The sequence below is a fragment of the Nipponia nippon genome, unplaced genomic scaffold, assembly GCF_047370975.1.
Source record: "Nipponia nippon isolate SJK-2023a ecotype South Korea unplaced genomic scaffold, ASM4737097v1 scaffold_2, whole genome shotgun sequence".
Classification (NCBI taxonomy): Eukaryota; Metazoa; Chordata; class Aves; order Pelecaniformes; family Threskiornithidae; genus Nipponia; species Nipponia nippon.
This window is the reverse complement of record NW_028262336.1, coordinates 489,834-508,823: the sequence shown is the minus strand read 5'-3', so window position 1 is coordinate 508,823 and position 18,990 is coordinate 489,834. Positions and strand designations below refer to the sequence as shown.

Below are 18,990 nucleotides of genomic sequence, written 5' to 3'. Positions count from 1 at the left end.
CCTAGGATCCAGGGGCAGCTACTGGATAGACTAAGTGGCTAAGGCCAACCACTGGAAGGATCCATATTGTGTGTGTACATATGCATTTTCCACAAATAGCCTTTCATCCTGGTCAGCCAGAGAGGGGAACAGGTTGAGGCCATTGGTGCTGCTTGTGTTTGAGTGATATGTTTTCTGTCCGTGTTGGCTCTACAAGCCAGCCTTGTGTATCTGCATATATGTATTATATATGCGTGCATGTGTGTGCATGCCTACACGTGCTCAGCCTCACTACTGGCTGGACCTAGGGACCTGGAACCTCCATCAGATGACCAGGTTTAGCAACCCCTCCTGTCTTCTGATTTTTAGAATACAAATAAATGATGAGAGAGATGAATATACCTTAACTATATACAGTTTTTGCAAACAGCAACGGTTGTCAGTACAACCTTTGTATTAAGTCAACAGCAAGTGAGGTTCACAAAGACACTGAGCATTTCTTTAAGTAAGGTAGAAATGTATACAACTTTATACATAATGTTAAAATGAATATAATAATGGGCTGTTAAAAACCCTCTAAAGTTTCTCTAATCACTTTAAGTCCTAAAATATTTTGATTATTTTTTCATACCTTCAGTCTGTCAACTATATTTATCACTGTCCCAAAAGGTGGAGTTCAGCTGCTGATCAGAAGGTGTTCCACAGTTATATTAAGTGCACGGAGAAAGAGAAGCCTATCTTAAATATTTTTTTCTTAATTCTTCTTGGGAAACAAGACAAAATTTAGTGCTAGGATGAAAACCTAGCTGAATCCGTCCTCCAGCCACTATCCACTGTCTTTAAGAACTCACAGAGAACAGGCTCTGAAGGCCTGGGAAAACATGAACAACATACGCTTATTTTTAAGATGGTGTGTGGAAGAAGAAACAAGATTAGGAGTTACAGAAAGTTCAGCTTCGGAAAAATATGAGAACAAATAAACTACTTGTAAGGAGACAGAAGAAAAAAAGCAGATGGATAATAGATAACATGGATTTATCAAAAATAAATCACACCAGATAAATCTGATTTTTCTTTTTGGTTATCTAAAAGTGCTTTTGTAAGGGAGTAAATTGTCACTCACCTCACACATGGTATTTTTATAAGTAAACTAGAGAAATATGGTCTAACTCAAACCTCTGTAGACTGGGTACAAATTCAGTCAAAAATGGTATTGTTAGGGTAGCTCACTGTATCAGGGAAGATTCTTTGACAGCCCTACATACAACTAAGTATTTTTATTAAGTTGTAAGATAAAATGCACATGTTCTTATTATGTTTTCCAGATGATACCATACTATATTAGAATTCAAATGATCTTGGCAAAGTTTTGATGAAAATAAATGAAATCTAATAAGGACACTTACAAGACTACAGACAAAGGGAGAAAGAATCAACTGCATAATTAGAAAGATCAGTGTCTAATGGTATGTGGTATTTTACAAAGCAGGATTTGGAATTGCATCAGGCTGGACATTGAACACTGTCAGGAGTGTCTTGCTGTTGCAAAAAAGGGAGACATCACACTGGCATGCATAAACAGAAGGATATCCAGTAAGATATATGAAGTGGTCCTTCTGCTCTACCTGACACTAATAAGGTCTTAGTATCATGCTGTATAGAAATACTGTAAAATTTTGGTTTTGAAACACTTTTTGAAAGATATGAACCTACTGACACAGCCTGGGTGAAGACATACAGAATGACCAGAGGTCTAGTCAACAACACCTAAGTAGAAAATGGACTAATTCAGGTCGCTGCAGTCTAGAGAAACAAAATACAAGACAGAGCAGAGGGGAGATATGTTAACAGTCTTCAAGTACTTAAAAGGCTGCTACAAAGGTGAATGCAACTCCCCTATCCCCACGGTCATTATCGTAAGAAGTAACAATTTTAATTTGCAGCAGTGAAGACTTAGGTTAGGCCACAGGCAAGAATTTTATAGCTGTAAGGAGAACACAGCATGGGTATAGATTGCCTGCAGAGGCTGTGGAAACACTGCTACTGAACGGCTGTAAGAACAGAATAACAAACATCTAACCTACACTCTTCATGTCCATAGGTAGTGTTCCTTCCTGACAGTGGTTAGATAAAACCTAGGTGATCCCTTGAGGTATCCTCCACCTTGATTTTCCCTGAGTTCAGTACAGTAACTATAAGTTATGGAAACTAACAGCACTGCTCTTCTGGCCTCACCTGTCTGTGAATCCTTGTTTCTGTCACCTTCTTCAGGGATCCCAATGATTCCCTGTTCATTCTGCTCAGAAAGAGAAGCATCTTTAGGTCCAGGAGCTTCCGTCACATCATCATAACCATCTTCCAGGGTATTTCCAGGCAGTGGAGAGACCTCTGGAACAGTACAGGTATTAAGTACAACAGGGATAGATCTCCCACTAGAGAGAGCAGTAGCTGATGATCCAGTGATAAGGGCCTGTAATACTGACATTATCATAATGATAATGAATGATAAGAAACAAAGAATCCTCCTGAGGACTCTCAGGTATTCCAGACAACAATGTTATAGCTCCAATAATTGTTATACATTGCTGTAACAAGTAGAAAGTGGAAATCAACATGGAGGAGGGACAGGAGGGGGAAGAAGATCTGGAGAAGGAGGCAGTTAGTGACAGGCTTTATTTCAGAGTAAGCTTCCCCATTGCATTTCATAATTGCACACTGACAAATTACTCCTTGTTTACCTCTGTCTAGCACCTGCTTCCTTGTCTTTTCATTGCTTTAACTACCTTCTGTTAAATTTCTCTGAAATGGACTTGCTAAGTAGCCACCCTTGGCCATTTGCCTATGGACAGGTGGCTACAAACTTAGGCCAAACCTTTGGAGAAAAATATCTGCAGTTCTGCTTCTCTTCTCTAGGCTATACAACTCCAACTCTCTCAGCCTTTCTTCATAGGAGAGGTGTTTCAGCCCTCTGATCACTTCTGTGGCCCTTCTCTGGACCCACTCTAAAAGGTCTATGTCTCTCTTCTGCTGGGGACCCCACAGCTGGACGCAGTGCCCCAGGTGGGGTCTCACAAGAGCAGAGTGGAGGGGAAGAATTGCATACCTCGACCTGCTGGCCACGCTTCTTTTTATGCAGCCTTGCATGTGATTGGCTTTCTGGGCTGTGAGCGCACGTTGCCATCTCATGTCCAATTTGTCCCCCACCAGCATCCCCAAGTCCTTCTCCACAGGGCTGCTCTCAGGCCATTCATCCCCCAGTTTGTGCTGATCCTGGTGATTGCTCCCAGCCAGGTGCAGGATCTTGCACTTGGCCTGATTGATTGAACTTCATGAGGTGAGGTTCGTATTCGCCCATTTCTCAAGCCTCTCAGGGTCCCTCTGAATGGCGTCCCTTCCCTCAAGTGTATCATCAACGGCACCACTCAGCTTGCTGTCATTCGCAAACTTGCTGAGGGTGCACTCGATCCCACTATCTATGTCATTAATTAGGGCACTGAACAGTACCAATTCTGGTATGGACCCCTGAGGGACACCACTTGTTACTGATCTCCATTTGGACATTGAGCTGTTGGCTGCAACTCTTTGGATGTGGCCATCCAGCCAATTCCTTATTCATTGAATAGTCCATCCATCAAACTCCGTTCTGTGAGTAGCCAGCTCTCTAATTCCTCAGGGGCAGTTAGCCCTGAGGCATCTAGTGGTCTGTACTTAACTGGAAGCCATCCCTCAGAGAATATTAGTTTTCACTGTTTTATACTATATACATACAGACATGGACATACAAATAATACATACATAAAATTAAAAGTCAATCAAAGCACTTCTATTTCACTTTTTACCTAGTGCTGAATATTCAATCTGAATAAGAAAACGAGATCTTATTTGGCATAATTGCCTTCTTGATGAGCATTTCAAAGCAAGTATGGAAAATAAAAGCTTTTAGTTTAATTATAAATAATAAAAACCTCTTAATATTCAAAAAAACAATAGAAAATAAAATTAAACACATAGCACAGAGAGAATCAGGGATGTGGGCAGCTGAGATCCAAAACTGCTCGTGCCTTTGGCAGTTGATCTCTTTGAGACCGGGCAATAGCTAAGAGAGCTTTTTGATCAGCTCCAGGAAAATGCAATTCTCCAAACACTTGCTCTCCCTCAACTTTTTCAAGTTAAACCCCCCCCCTCCCCATCTGGCAAGATGCATTTTCTTCAGATCACTCAGATTACAGTTCCCTAATCAACTCCAAAGTTGTGCCAATGTTCTTATTTGGAGAATGTTTTTCCTCTGTCTTAATTCTCCCCATTTATCTCAGAAATGAAGCAACAGCTTACACGCTGTTAAAGTCGCAATTTCTGGGAGAAGCAGTTGTCAAATTGTTGGATTCATGGGACTGGATCCTGTGAAGAGTGCAATACTACCAGCAAACATTTATTTTCAACTTCTAGAAGAGAAGACTAGCACTTGTATACGAGATTGTATGACATTCTTCCACCACAAGTTAAACAGAACTTTTTGGTTCACATCAAAACATCACTAGTGGACATGAAGTGCAGCAAGAAAAAAGTTTCAATCACCAATAATGCTTTGGAAATTAAAAGCTACCCTGATTTTGGGTCTCTTTCTTTGTAGGATCCCCATCTTCCATTACCTTGAGTAGCTCCAGGACCATTTTCTTCATCACTGTCCCCGCTATAAAGCTGTGCCTTTGTTTTTGAACTTTCTGAATAAGAATCTAGGCAAATAAGAGTGTGATATCAGATTAAACCCTCCTTAGCTGCTAAGACTGCATCATGAGGAAAAGAGCAGGCTACAGTAATAACACGCAAGTCAAGCAGATTCTTGGGCAGTCAGTATTACTCCTGCAAGGTAAAGGGCTTACAGTGGAATATCCAACAATCCCTCGGGGGCTCCAGAACACCTCTCATGGTTCATGGGGAGCCAAGCCATGGAGGGAGAAAGGGAATCGACAGGAGGAAGCCTACAGAGACACATAGCTACTGGGAGGGGGATACAAATTCTGCCTTTATTTGTTCCTGCTTTAAATGATTGCAGCGAAAGCCTGTTTTGTTTTGTTTTGTTTTGTTTTGTTTTGTTTTGTTTTGTTTTGTTTTGTTTGACCTATACTGATTTGTGCTCTATGGCTGTGGTGAGGACAGCGCAAAATGAATTGTCCCTAGGAGAGGAACTGGCAGAGTCCAGTGAGATGGTAACCCCTCTCCTCAAATCTAGGAATTTTCAGTTTCCCGGTAGATTTGGGAGCTGCAAAGTATCGGATTGGGATCTGGCCCACCAGGAGGAATTTTCCCTTGACAAGAACAAGACACACAGACCTGAGAGGCCAATCATGCCCTGTTTTTCCCTCATCAGGTTATAGTCGATCTCTTCATAGACAGCCTCAGAGAAGGGGTCATAGGGTAGTCTGGAGCCTGAAAGTAAAAGGCAATGATCACTCACACAGTCTCGGCTCATACCCAGGCTGGGGTCATGAAAAGGAGAAGTGACCTAAAGGGGTCTACATGGCCTGGTTGGTACCCAGAAAGTCACCAAGAGGTGCTGACTGAGGATGAGCACTGCTGGGCTCTTTCACTGCCAGACGGTAAGTGAAAATCTCATTGTGACAGTAGACGCCATTAATCTCAGTCACCCATCCCTCCAGCCTCCTCAGCCAACTAAACACTCACCAACCATGTCAAGGAGGCATTTCATACCAGTCCTGAGGGACCCACCTCTCTGCTGTGCCCTGGCACTTCGGATCTGTCCAGCAAGAATGGCAAGGACCAGGCAGAGAAGAGCCCCCAGGATAATGCAGAGGATGACAGGCACTGAAATTCTCATAGTGCCTGTTGCAGGGCGGCGGGGAGGATCTGAATAGAAACAAAGAAGCAACAGGTATAAAATCAGGTGACCCAAAGGGCTGCTTCTCTGTAGCCTCCTGCTGTGCCCATGCTAGGGCAGGTCACCTGCTGCCCAGCTGTGGGTCCTGCTCAAGCAGCTAGAATTCAGCAGCTGGGGATAGTGCCACTCAGCTTTCCTTTAGAAAAGGCTGTGGGAGATGCTTTCTGATGAGCTGGCGTATACTGCTGATTTACCTGCTATGTGGTATCAGGGACATTAAATCCTCATTTGATGGCAGAAAGAAAGGGGGAAGAAGGAATGTTTTACCTGCTCTGGTGGGTAATGCTGTGGTTTCTGTCATACCTGCAAAAGCAAGGTGAGTCCAGATTAAGGAAGAGGCAAGTGTGAAAAACAAGGAGAACATCTTCACATCATTTGTGAGGTTCCTGCAGTCAAAATTATGAAGGGGGTGGTCACCGGGATGTACAACTGACATGTTCCTCTATCCACCTCCTTCCCAGATCTGTGTAATGAACCAAAGGACCAGTTACTAACCAGAGCAATCCACAGCAGCATCTTCCTTATGATCACAGTTTTTGCCGGACAGGGGCTTGACAGGACAGTTCCAAAGAGACAGCTCTGTTCCTTTACAGTGCACCTTCTCCCACCAGATGGGACCAGTCCCTTCCCCAAAAGCAGCTTCACTCAGAGCAGACACAGCAGATCCACAGCCCAGCTGCCTGCATACAACATTAGCATCTGCCACATCCCAGGAATCATCACAGATTGTTCCCCAAGAACCTTGGTGCCAAATCTCCACTCTGCCTGAACATCCATCCTTTCCTCCTATGACTCGTAACTTCTCCCTGTCTGCAAAACACAGAAACCTTCTGTATTGCTGAAACAGCGGGAAGATCCGTAGGGACCAATAAGGAGAAACAAAGAGGCAGAGGTACCTGAACAACTTGTAGAGTTTGGACACTCAGCAAATGTGGCTGGAGATGTTGCCTCTTTTCTTCCTGCAGAATTTAAATACTGAAGTAAATAATTTGATTATTCTCTGAAAAGAGCAAGGGAGTATAAAATGCCTGAAAATTAATAATCAAATTATTTTTTTCCTATAATATATATATGGCCTATTTAGTACTTGGTGGTTCACTGTGTGACTATTGCTGTGAATTAAATAATCTTCCTGATGACTGTGCTTTCTTTCTTCTTGTGTGAGGCAACTGCAATCCCTTTCAGGAGATCTGAATGTCATCTAGAATTCATTTCTATTTTAGTGGGAACCCACAGAGCAGGCATTAGAAATGGACCTTTAGAACTGAACTAATTCATACACTTGTCCACGGCTATTTGCAGCACGTGTGTACATGTACATATGCACTGATATGCCTCCATACATGTAGAAACACACACATGCCTCTAGACTTCTTGAGAAGTCTGATCCTAACTCAGATCTCACAGACTGACTGTGTATCATAGATTTTTGCTTTAAAAATATGCAATGGCACCCTCTTATCAGTGACTTCCTTGGGATTTCCATTGGGTAACTGCACTCAGTGACACTCATGTAGTTTTAATTCACTCATTTACATCAAGGATATAGACAAAGAAAAATGTTCGTGCCATTTGCATGAAGCTAGAAATAATATATACCAGATAACCAATGAACACGAGGTAATTACTACAATGTCCATATGTAGAATCATAGAATCGTTAAGGTTGGAAAGGACCTCTGAGATAATTGAGTCCAACCTGTAGGTTTATGTATATGTCTGGGCAGTCCTGTACAGATGCATTTCTAATTACCAGTGCAAGAAATATGGGTCTCTTCTGCTCGGTTATCACATGACTGAGGATCCCAGGGGTCTGACTGACATTGCCAGAGAAAGCTGTGTTGCTCAGTACACTCAATGTGGTCCAGCCATGTGGGCCCAGAACCTCTGCCATATTTGAAGTCTCCTGCGATTTCCCCACCATCTCCGCAGTTCAGTTGTTTGCATACAGTTATTGCAGTGAGTTGAGACATATGATTGGAGCAAATGGTCCCCCATGTCCCATTGTAGAAAACTTCTAGCCTCCCAGCACAGTCATTGCCATTCGCCAGCCTCAGAGCCAGGAACTCTAGAAATGAAGACATAAAAATGGAATTAAAGGGGCCTGATTCTGCCAGGACCTTGGCTGTGATGAGTGAAATCCAGAATCTGCTAACAATCGTGTTCATCACTCTGAATGAGAAAGTGCCAGAGGAAACCGCTCTAAAAGTGACAAAACCAAAAGTCATACAGTGATCCTCTCTGGTTAACCAGCATTCTCCAGCATCTACATCAACAAACAACAGTGATGGCCACCCCCCACAGTTGCAGGCGTATTTCTTTGGTATGTTGAAGCACAGGTGCCATGTGCTCCTCAGATTTGTTGATATTTTGGTGTGCAATGACTTGTTTACAATCATTTCGGAGCCAGCTGGAATGGCTCCCCTGCAGAAGCACAGGGCAACCCTGCAGCCTCCGGTGACTGAAACCCTGTCAGTTGTAGCCAATGCGTTTCACCCCTCACCTCTGTGAAACACCTATTTAAGAACCGTTTGAACATACATCCATTATAAACTCTACTTTACCATCATCATAGTCATAAAATACATACATTATAAACTCTACCCTTAGTCCCAGACAATAGGTATTGACATTGTAACAATGTGCACATGTAGTCAATAAAATGCTACCTCTCATTTTGGGAACCACATTATAGGAGTTAACATCATACCAATCTCAACATATATTTAGTACAAGATTCAGACCTTGTCCCTGCAAAACACATGAACAAGAACATAATTTATGAGGTAAAGTGATATTACTCTCTTCTATTTACTTTACGTAAAGGCACACATTTCATTGTTCTTTTTCCAAAGACCAACCAGTAAGTAAACCCTGCTCTTCAAATAATAGAGACCACTTTCTTAGGGATTTCAACTGTTGCAGGCTTCCCAATCCAAGCATCCTTAGGGCTGGCTGGTACTTTATCACCCTAATGAGCGCAGGTTTTCTTTTGGGCTGCATGGGTTTAAGTAAACCATTACACAGCTCTACTTTTCCAGCTGCCTGGTGATGTACCCGCTCTAGTCATTCTTGAATGGTTGTATTTTTGTAATGACTTACATTGATTCCTGCCTAAGCAGCATTCCATGGTGCCAACAGAGATGTTTGTTTATTCCTTCTAGGGTGCTACACGCATTTGCTGTCTGAGTGGGGAAAGCTTCTAGCCACCTTTGTGATGCTCTACCACTATGAGAACATAGCATCTGCCAGTGTTGCTGGGGAGGAAGGGGTTGGTCTATATAATCCACTTGCCAGGCATCTCCAAACATTCATTTCTCTCACTGTGCATACTGTTTCATCATTCATGCTGTATGTTGTGTTATTCCACAGGCATCACACTGCCTAGTTGCTTGCATTATGTCTTCCCAAGGCAAGCCTAAGCAGCCTTCTCTGTCCTTGATGCCTCGCAGCACACTTAGCAGTTTCCTAGGCTCATCTATCTAAAAATAGTTTTCCTTTATGCTTCCATCCCAAATCTCATACTGACAGGTTGAGCCAGCCGGTCAGCTTGGTTGCTGTGTTTCTCTTCTTGAGTTGCCTTTGAATTTGGGATATGTATTTAGCATGACATACTAAGCAGGTCTTTCTTCAAGCAGCTGTTGTACTACTTTCCATACTTCTGCTCAAAATGGTTTTCCTTACTGCTGCCAGTTATCACAACTTAATTCTTCAAGCCATTTCCTTACTATGTTATTCACCATCCAGGAATCTGTATACATGGGTCTGTTGATGCTCCTGAGTATGTTCCAAGGCTGTTTTCAAGGCCTTTCAAACTTCAAGTTTCCTTCGAGATGGCAGCTTCTCCTGTGGAGGCATTCCAAGGATTTCCACCTCCTGTTTCCTGCTGTGCTTTTACAGGATCCATCAGTAAACAAACTCTGTTGTTTATTTTCTGTACTTAATGCATCATATGCTAGGGCTTTGACAGCCAAAGGTGTTTGGTTTTCCTCATACTATTGATTGCTGGCCATTGACTTAGTAAATTCAACTAATCCTGGTCCGGAGCTTGAACCGATACATACAGATTGGCAAAGGGCCAGTAACCATTTTTGCCATGTAGTTGTGGTTGCTCTTCCCTCAGCGATTTTGAATCCTTGAACCTAAAATTCAGGACAGTTAGTCTAGGGCATAACCACGGGGACTGCTCTGCACTCACTTCAGTGGCGCTCAGGCACCCTCTGCATACGCAGCTAGGACTTCTTGCTCCAGAGGGAAGTAATTTTCTGCTCCTTTGTGGCTCTGACACCAGGGTGCCAACAGTATCTCTCATCTCTTGAGATGCTCAGTGCCACAAACTCCGTATGATGCTTTTCTTTCCTGCATGTGTATATAACAAGTTTTTTACATTGCTACCTACCCGTATTGGTCCTAATGCCATGGCATGGACTGTCTCCTGCTGATCAGCTCCAACGCTTGCTGGTGTTCCTCTTCCCACTCAAAATGAGGCTTATTTCAGGTCACTTGATATGTGGGTTTGGTCGATTGGCTGTCACCAGGGATGTGCGTACATCAAAATCCAGTGATGCCCAAGAAAGCCCGGGTTGTTGTTTAGTGTGTGGAGGTCTATGGTGTTTATCCAAGCAATTTGGCCAGCTGTGTGTATCTGCATCCATTTTGCATGCCTAAAACCTGTATATCTTGAGGGGGCCTTTTTACTTTGGAGTGCTTAATGCCAAATCCAGCACTGAGAAAGGTGATGATTACCTATAGCCCTTTACTTAGTACTGCTGGAGTTGTTCCTCCAATCAATACATCAGTAAGGTAGAGGAAAGTTCTTTGGAATTCTGTTGCTTTAAATTTTGGTGGATGGTGCCATGGCAGACAGCAAGGGCTGTGTTTCCACCCTTGGGACAGCTGGTTGCAGATGTACTGCACACCACTCCAGGTGCAGACAAATTGAGGTCTTTGTTCTTTGACCAGTGGGATTGAAAAAAAAAGCATTTGCAGTATCAGTTATAGCATACGAGGTATATTTTTTAGCTTCTAGCTCATACAAGAGCTGCAACATGTCTGGAACTGTAACAGCTAATGGGGGTGTGACTTCATTCAGAGCTCTGAAGTTTATTGTAAACCATCATTCTCCAGCAGACTTCCATACAGGTCAAACAGGACTGTTGTAGGGTGACTGTGTGTTTAAGAGCACCCCTTGTTTTTCCAGGGGAACGATTATTTGGGGGGATTTTATTGATGGCTTCTTGGTCAGTTTGATACTGCTTTCAGCAAATTACTTGGACTGCCAAGGGACTGACACCTGAATCTGTTTAAGCAAATTCAGCAAAGTTTGGGTGATTAGAGAGCCCTGGGGAGTCCCATAGCTGGTTTTCACCTGTGCAAGCCACGCTGCCTATTCCAAAAACCCCGAAGCCTTTCTGTCCCATCCATCCATCTCCGGTGGTGAAGAAAGTCAATGTCAAGGATGAAAGGGGCAGTAGGGTCAGTGGCAGCAAGTAAGGTGTACTAAACCCATCTATTCAAGCTTAGGTTCCCTTCCTCCAGAGCTGGGCATGTTTCTCCTTCAGTTACTCCAAGAACTATTTGTTTATCACTGCTACACAGAGAGGACAATAAGGTGCACTGGGTGCTGTTACCGTTAGGTATCGACTAGCGCACAACATTGTTGAGGCAAGGGTGTCTGGCTACCTTATCTGGACAGTCTAATAACTTTGGTTAGCTTCATCCACTGCCAGGCCAGGGGAGAACCCCCCTGATGCAGTAATTTCAAATCAGTTGACAGAGCAGCATTTGGTCCAGAACTGGGGGTAGCAGAAGGGAATGGTTTAAATAAGCTCTCACCTCTCTCCTGTGCTCACAATGCTAGGTCTATGAAGGGCTTTTCCTCCCAGTTTCTCATATTGTCTCCCTTTTCTTTCAGATACATCCTTAAGTCTCACTGTGTAGACAGATTTCCAATATCAGAATCAAGGCTTTGAAGTCACTACATTATTCCAGTCCCAGGGCACGCCAGGTACTAGTGCTGCCAGAGTGTCTCCCGCATTTACTGTCTGCTGTCATGGGCAAAACAGTTTCCACTTGGGAAATTTGACTTAATTTTATTTTTTGCACTTAACATAATCTTAATTATTGCTTTGGGTAATGAGGAAAGAAAAGAAAACATTAACAATTAAACAAACACCTTTGATCTACTCCATTAGTCCTAATTTCCTTTGTTTTCCCTCCCAGTTCCTTCAGTGAGGGTGACAGTGCAGGAGGTTGTGTTTTTTTCTGCTGCTCCTTGCTTCCTATTAATTTTCCTCTATTCAGGCATTGTACCTGCCCCATTGTGGGTCCTTCACAGTCTGCAGTCCCTTCAGGAGTGTATCTGTTCCAGTGTGGCTTATCTACAGGCCACAGCCCTGTCAGAGGCACACCTCCTCTGGCATGGAAACCATGTCTCCAGCCATGTTCCCAGTGGTGTCTTTTTCGACTTCTTAATTTTTCCTCTCTCTTGCAGCTGCCACTCTGTCTTAAATACGCATGAGCAAAGCCACCATATGCTCCTCTGATTGGTTGATGCTTTGGTGCACAGTAGGTTGTTTCCATTGGTTTCAGAGCCAACTCTAACTGACTGTAATGGGCATATGGCAGTTGATGACCTCCTCCCACACAAGGAACACCCACAGCCCCTTGCTGTGGAAATCTTTAAAGAAACCCTTCAATTTACCCCCCAAATATCCCACCCCACCAAACACTTTTTTTTTGTGTGTGTATGTTAATGCAAAATAAGGACTCTGTAGACCCTTTGCATCTTAATGGGACCAAGGGGATGTGCTGACCAACTATGCTTGTAGTCAAGAGAGCAAGAGGCTGTCCAAGCAAGTCTCCACTATTCTCTGCTTCCCCTTCATGTAACCCTCCCCTTTCAACCCACAGGCTCAGAAAAGGATTTTCTGAACACACCTGAGCACAGGACTCCAGCATCCTCTTTGTGTTGGCAGTTGTGCTGGCCCCATGCCCTAGAGGGACATTCCCAGAGATCAGATTCAGCCCCAGTGCAGTTCACATCATCCAGCCAGATCTGTCCGGAGCCTTCACCATAATGAGCAGAGACAAATGCCTTGATGGCATGTCCACATCCCAGCTGTTTGCAAACAACATTAGCATCTGATGGATCCCAGTTGTCATCACAGATGGTGCCCCAGATGCCATCATGATAAAGCTCTACTCTACCAGCACAGCGGTTTGTTCCATTCACCAGCCTGATCTGTTTGCTACCTGCAGTAAGAAAACCCAGATGTCAACATGCAATATAACAATAATGCACAGGTCAGTGTAATGGCTGTATGTTTAAAGCACTTTTAAGGCATCATGTTCTTGTTATATTCCAGTTCTTCTGTTATGGTTTCTTGGGCAGAACTCCTGTGATGCTAAAACTGCATAAAGGGAAAGGCTTACCGCTGCATCAGGTAAATGTTTGAATAACTCCTGTGAGATGTTGCAAACAAGAAGGAGTGTCTAGTCATACTAGGTGTATGCAGAGATCACCTGATCTTAGAAATCTGGAGAAGCTGTTTTCTATCTAAACTAATTTAGTTAGACAGAGACAGAGAGTTTCTGTTACAGACGGGTTACAAAATAAGAGAAGAGTAGAAACAGTTCTAATTTACTTTAGAAAGGCTACAGGTATCTATAAATATAGAGATAAAATAAACAAAATAAAACCTATGTAATTCCCAGGTGACAGTCAGAATGTGTGGCAGTCATGGCCAAATTAGTGTTCTTATGGCTTCTGTATTCTATTATTTCTTTTTGATTCCACAAGAATTTCTTTAAGAAATTCAGGTGAAGAAAGCATTATGTAAAGTACACTTGCTTCCTTAACTATCATTTGTCCCTTAGAGTATGCAAGCAGGTGGGTATCACAAGCTCAGACCCCTGCCTATTTAAGATCTGTAAGACCACAGCACAAGGTGGGCTAGAGGCAATCCTATGAAGCATTCTGTACCTTTCGCACAGTAACTCACCTGAGCAAATCACTCCAACGTCTTCAGCAACTCCCGTTGGCACTGTCTGAGAATGGGAGGTCTTACAGAGCATCAGCTGAGTCTCATTTCCAGCACACTGGACACTTCTTAAGCCAACAAGACCCATGCCTCGCTCAGACCTTGGAAGGTAATAGGCTTTCTTGGCAATTCCACACTGGAGCTGTCTGCATACCACATGAGCATCCTTGATGTCCCAGTCATCATCCAGGACTCTGCTCCACATGCCATGGAGTAAGATCTCAACTCGCCCATCACAGCGGCTCTCACCACCTGCGAGTCTGAGTGATTCAGCAAGACCTGGGCTCAAGAGAGTTGGAAAATGTATTGAATGACACCTACTGCTCTTACTGCAGTAGAAATAACATGCAGGAGAGAGATGGAAGACAAATTTCTCTGTTGGTAAAAAAATAATTCTCACCACTGGTTAAGGAGACAGCCTCTGTTCAGGCTTTGTTTGCTTTCATGCACAAAAGGGTCTGCAATGGGAAGTGAGAAAGGCTTCCCCAGCTCAAAGACTAGATCCTGTGAGGAGCCAGGCACATCTAAACAATGTGAAACCCTCTACTAAATGAAGTTTCTATGCTGAAACCAAGGTTGGAGGGGTGGGAGAAAGGAAAGGGCATTGAAGACCGGCTGACATACCAGGCTTGCTTGGCAGAGATCACCAACGCTGTTTTGGTCTGAAGTTGCACTACCCATAAAAGACCGCTTCTGACTTACCTGAGCAAATAACAGTGGCTGCTTCTCTGGCTGAACAGGTTGGGTTGCCCAAAGTCACTTGAGCACAATCCCACAGGCAGGACTCTGTCCCTTCACAGTGAAAAGCATCTCTCCATACATGCCCATTGCCATCCACAAAACGGTCTCCTGTCTGGATTGACTTTGCGTAGCCACAGTTCAGCTGCTGACAGAGAACGCTGGCAGCTTGCAAATCCCAGTGGGAGCGGCAGAGTCTTCCCCATGTGTCTCCATGGCGGATCTCCACTCTGCCAGAGCATGCAGTGCCATTCACCAACCTGCCCCCTGGGCACCCTGAATATAAGAGAAAGTGAGTACTGAGATGTCATGTTCGTAACTGCTCATAGGCATGACCTGAAAGTGACTGGGAAATGGGAATGAGTGTTCCTTAGCATTCAGTAGTAAAAATGACTCCACTGGGCCACTGGAACTTCTGTACTCATAACTAGAATTCAGTCCACCCTGTTTTACTGAGAAGAATGACTAGAAATCAGGATCTAGTCCCCTTTGCAATTTTTAAACTCAGGGCACTAGGTTTCATGGGTCTGGGTGAACCAATACACCTTAATTGTTCTGACCAGCCTCACCTAGGGCCTCCAGCTATGCACCCTTGGGCTACTGGTCCAAGGCCTCACTTAAACCTGGACCAGACCTTCAGTCCTTGCCTCAACTATGTGACTGGTGTAACTGTCCCCAGTCTTGTCTCCTGTTACTCCTGACTGTACTCTCCAGCTGGACCCTACAACTGATTGATTACTTTGCCTTGTCTGGGACTGTCCGTAGACCTTGTTATCAGTACCTTCCTCTGTCCCCTGCGCAGATGCTTTGGATTGTGCCTGTGTTGTCCTCACTCTCTACCCCAGCCCATCCTACCTTGTGGAGCAGCCCTGTTCTTGATGTTCCCTGACACTAGGAGCATTTCACAGAAAGCAGCCTTATGGTACAGGTGCAGTGCAGCCTCAACTCCTAGAAATGCCTGTCGCAGCAGGCAAAAGACAGAGCTTGGCTCCACAGACACCCTCTGGATTTTGGGTCCACATTTTTCCTCAAAGAAGGAGTTTTTCAGTTCTCCTCTTAGACCTTTCCGCTGCTCACCTGAACATACCACGCGAGCGTCTTTTCCAGCAGGGCATTCATCATGACCTAGCACACTCACAGGACAGTCTCTCAGGCGTGAGCCATTCTTCTCGCAGCTGAATGTGCCGTTCCAGACAGATCCATTTCCTTTCCCGAAGGACTGCCCACCTGGTATCAGTAGGGCAACTCCACAGTCCAGCTGCTGGCAGAGGGCATTGGCAGCTGGTAAATCCCACAGGTAGTCACACAGGGTTCCCCATGTGCCTCCATGAAGAAGCTCTACTCTCCCTGAACATGTGGTACTGCCATTTGCCAGCCTGTACCCACCATAGCCTGCAGGAAGAATAAAGGAATTAGCGGTTACTTTTTTTTTTTTTTTTTGTGCTATTGCACTGAAAATTGTAAGAGAGATCTAGCTGTGAGGAACTAGCTGCAAGGAACTAGCACTCACTATGTCGCAGGTTACTGGGAAGCATGTTAGAGCAGGATGCTCATAAGCCAGCTCTGGAAAAAAAAGTCTTTGCTGTCCATGTGTAGCCTGCACTACACGACTAAAAGTCTTTTGACTCTTTAAGTTCAGTTTCTCCTCCTCTGCTCTGCTCTCTCTTTCCCCCACAATACTGCTGTTACCTTGCAACATCTTTTCTTGCAGAGGCAGTTCCAGCATTGCCTTGTATTTGGAGCATGTGAGAAACTCAGAGTAGGAGCTACTGGTAGCACTCTCTCAGTAGTTGGTCATCTCACATTACCCAGCAAGCAGCAACTGCAGTGTGCAATTCTCAACTTTCATCCATGCCACAGCATAAGGCTCTGAACACAACAGGCCATGCCCATCAGCGTATTCACAACAATTTAAGTGCAGCATGGGTAGGACTGTAGTGTCTTACTGCCAGCCCCATGCAGTCCCTCTGTCTTCTCACACTGTTACTTCTTACCCCTGCCTGGTCCTTGCATCATACTCCCCCTCATGAGACCTGGGTTTCTGCTCTGAGCTGTGACTCTTGCAAGATGGAGGCAGGAGCCAAGACCCATCGGTTACTGATACCTTAACTGGTCCGTTTGGCTTCCACAGCTCCCCAGCCAGTGCTGGGATCACCAGATCACCATGGCCGGTGGGACAGTGTCCAAGGCAGTCTTGAAACAGACTGCAGCCCTTTGAGTGGGAAAGGGACATGAACTGCAGGCCTTTCCAGGCTTGTTTTGTGACAGGGTGTTGCCAGCAGCTCTGCCCCATGTTCAGTTTACCCCTTTTGATTTCTGCCTTCAGGAAAAAAGTTGTGTTTGCTAGGTGTAATCATCACTTTTGTAGTGGGTAGCAATGCGTTAGGTGTATTTAGAGCCCCCAGCAACCACAACTGTATGGAGTTCTTAAATAATGTTACCTGGCAGTCACAACTAAAGTCATCCAGGCCTCTGACATTTTTTTCTTTTTTTTTCTTTTTTTTTTAAATAACTTAAATTTGTAACTTGTGCCTCCTTTGACCTTTTGGAGGTATTGTACCTCTCCCAGTTTTATAGTCAACAGAAGTGCCAGGGATTAACATACACTCTGGCAGCACAGAAAATAAATTCATTTCTCCATGCTCCTGCTTGCCTGCTCTGGCCATCTTTCCTTTTATGTATATGAGAAAGACATGGAAGGAATTCTCAGCACTACTGAGTGCATACCTCTAGTAGCATAAAAGAAATTACAGCCCTTTTGAGATTCGCATCCCTGGTGCAAAATTGAACTGGTTAGAACAGCCCATGTTAAATGCAGACTCTCAGGAGAATGAATGAGAGATTGTGGGGCTGCTCTTTACTTCCTGGCCTTCCCTGGATGGCTCAAGGCATGATAGGGGAAACACCCAAGAACCCTGAGGACCACAGAGATGTACAGAGGCTCTGAACTGTGGGTTGACAGGAAGAAGACATATAGGACACATGTAAATTACGTCCATCAAACCAAAGCCTCACCTGAACATACAACAGTGGCATCATGAGAGCATGTCTTAGTATGGCGCAGCGTCCTGGGGCAGTGTGCAAGGTGAGTCTCATTCCCTGCACAATGAAACTCTTCTTGCCAGATCAGTTTATGGCTGTCTCCAAAGTGAGTTCCTCTCAAGATAGCCACAGCCTGGCCACACTGTAACTCATTACATATAACAGAGGCAGTTTTGAAATCAATGTGTGAAAAACAGACCGTAGACCAAGTTTCTTCTTGCTTTACTTCCAGATCTCCTGAGCAGGCAGTATCCCCTCCAGTCAGACGCAGCCCAGAGAAACCTGGAAAAAAAACCCAAGAAATCCAGCATCAAGGGTTGGTTGTACTGACCTAATTTAATAACTCCCATACCTTCATGGGCAAGACACATGTCACTTCTCTGTGGCCCACTGACACTTTGGCAATAACCATTGTGGCAATTCCTGTATGCCACTGACGAGAGAAAATGGTGTGTGGGAATGCTTATTTCTTAGTATGTGAAAATGCTAAATCCTTGGGAAGCTACAGAAGGAGGAAAGTTTTGAACATTTGCCAATGCTTCAGAAGTAGCAATCCCCAAATAAATAAATAAATAGACATTTACTAGTGTGTGTCCGCGAGACTTAGTTATTCAAATCAATAGGAAGCTGAAGCACCCCAGAAAGAGCAAACGGGAAATGGTGCACCCAACTTCAGAAAAAGCTAAAAAGCCAGTCTGGAGATCTACAGGGTTTTCATCCTCACTTTGGTACCTGGGAAAAACATGGAGTGAGCCCTCCTGGAACACACTTCTGGGCACAAAAAGGTGAATGGGAAGAGTCAGCATGGATTTACCAAGGGTAAATCGTGCCTGCGTGACCTTACTACTTTCTCTGATAAAAGCGACTGGATTTGTGGATGAGGGGAGACCAGCACATGTCATTTACCTCACATTCAGCAAGGCCTTTGACACTGTCTTGCACAATATTCTTGTGTCCAAACTAGGATGTTAAGTCTGGGTGGGTGGACAACTACATGGTTAAAAAGCTGATTGGATAGTCAGGCGCAGAAAGTAGTGATTAGTGGTTTCCAGTCTACCTGGAGGCTGGCAACAAGCGGAACACCACTTGTTGGGTCTTTCCTGGGACCTGTTCTGTTCAGCATCTTTACCAACAACCTAGAGGAGGTGATGGAGTGCACTCTTACCAATTAGGGAGGTAGGGGAAGATAACCCCAAGGGCAGAGCTGCCATTCAGAGGGACCTAGACAGACTGTATTAATGGGCTAACAGGAATCCTATAAAAATCAAAAAGGACAAATGTGAAGTCCTGAAGC

The 18,990-nt window shown here is 44.3% G+C and overlaps 1 protein-coding gene across 1 annotated transcript in view; it reads right to left on the bottom strand.

Annotated features, from left to right (window-relative positions):
• LOC104018648 (antigen WC1.1) overlaps positions 1-18,990 on the bottom strand; it is a 37,066-nt gene that overhangs the window by 2,096 nt on the left and 15,980 nt on the right. The window contains exons 3-15 of the mRNA XM_087755996.1: positions 17,670-17,978; positions 15,732-16,046; positions 14,619-14,930; positions 13,878-14,195; positions 12,814-13,128; positions 7,628-7,942; positions 6,772-6,834; positions 6,371-6,685; positions 6,143-6,178; positions 5,707-5,844; positions 5,311-5,406; positions 4,629-4,712; positions 2,215-2,367 (exon numbers count right to left, since the gene is read on the bottom strand). Coding sequence (XP_087612122.1) covers positions 2,215-2,367; positions 4,629-4,712; positions 5,311-5,406; positions 5,707-5,844; positions 6,143-6,178; positions 6,371-6,685; positions 6,772-6,834; positions 7,628-7,942; positions 12,814-13,128; positions 13,878-14,195; positions 14,619-14,930; positions 15,732-16,046; positions 17,670-17,978 — 2,769 coding nt within the window. The remainder of the gene's footprint in view (positions 1-2,214; positions 2,368-4,628; positions 4,713-5,310; positions 5,407-5,706; positions 5,845-6,142; positions 6,179-6,370; positions 6,686-6,771; positions 6,835-7,627; positions 7,943-12,813; positions 13,129-13,877; positions 14,196-14,618; positions 14,931-15,731; positions 16,047-17,669; positions 17,979-18,990) is intronic.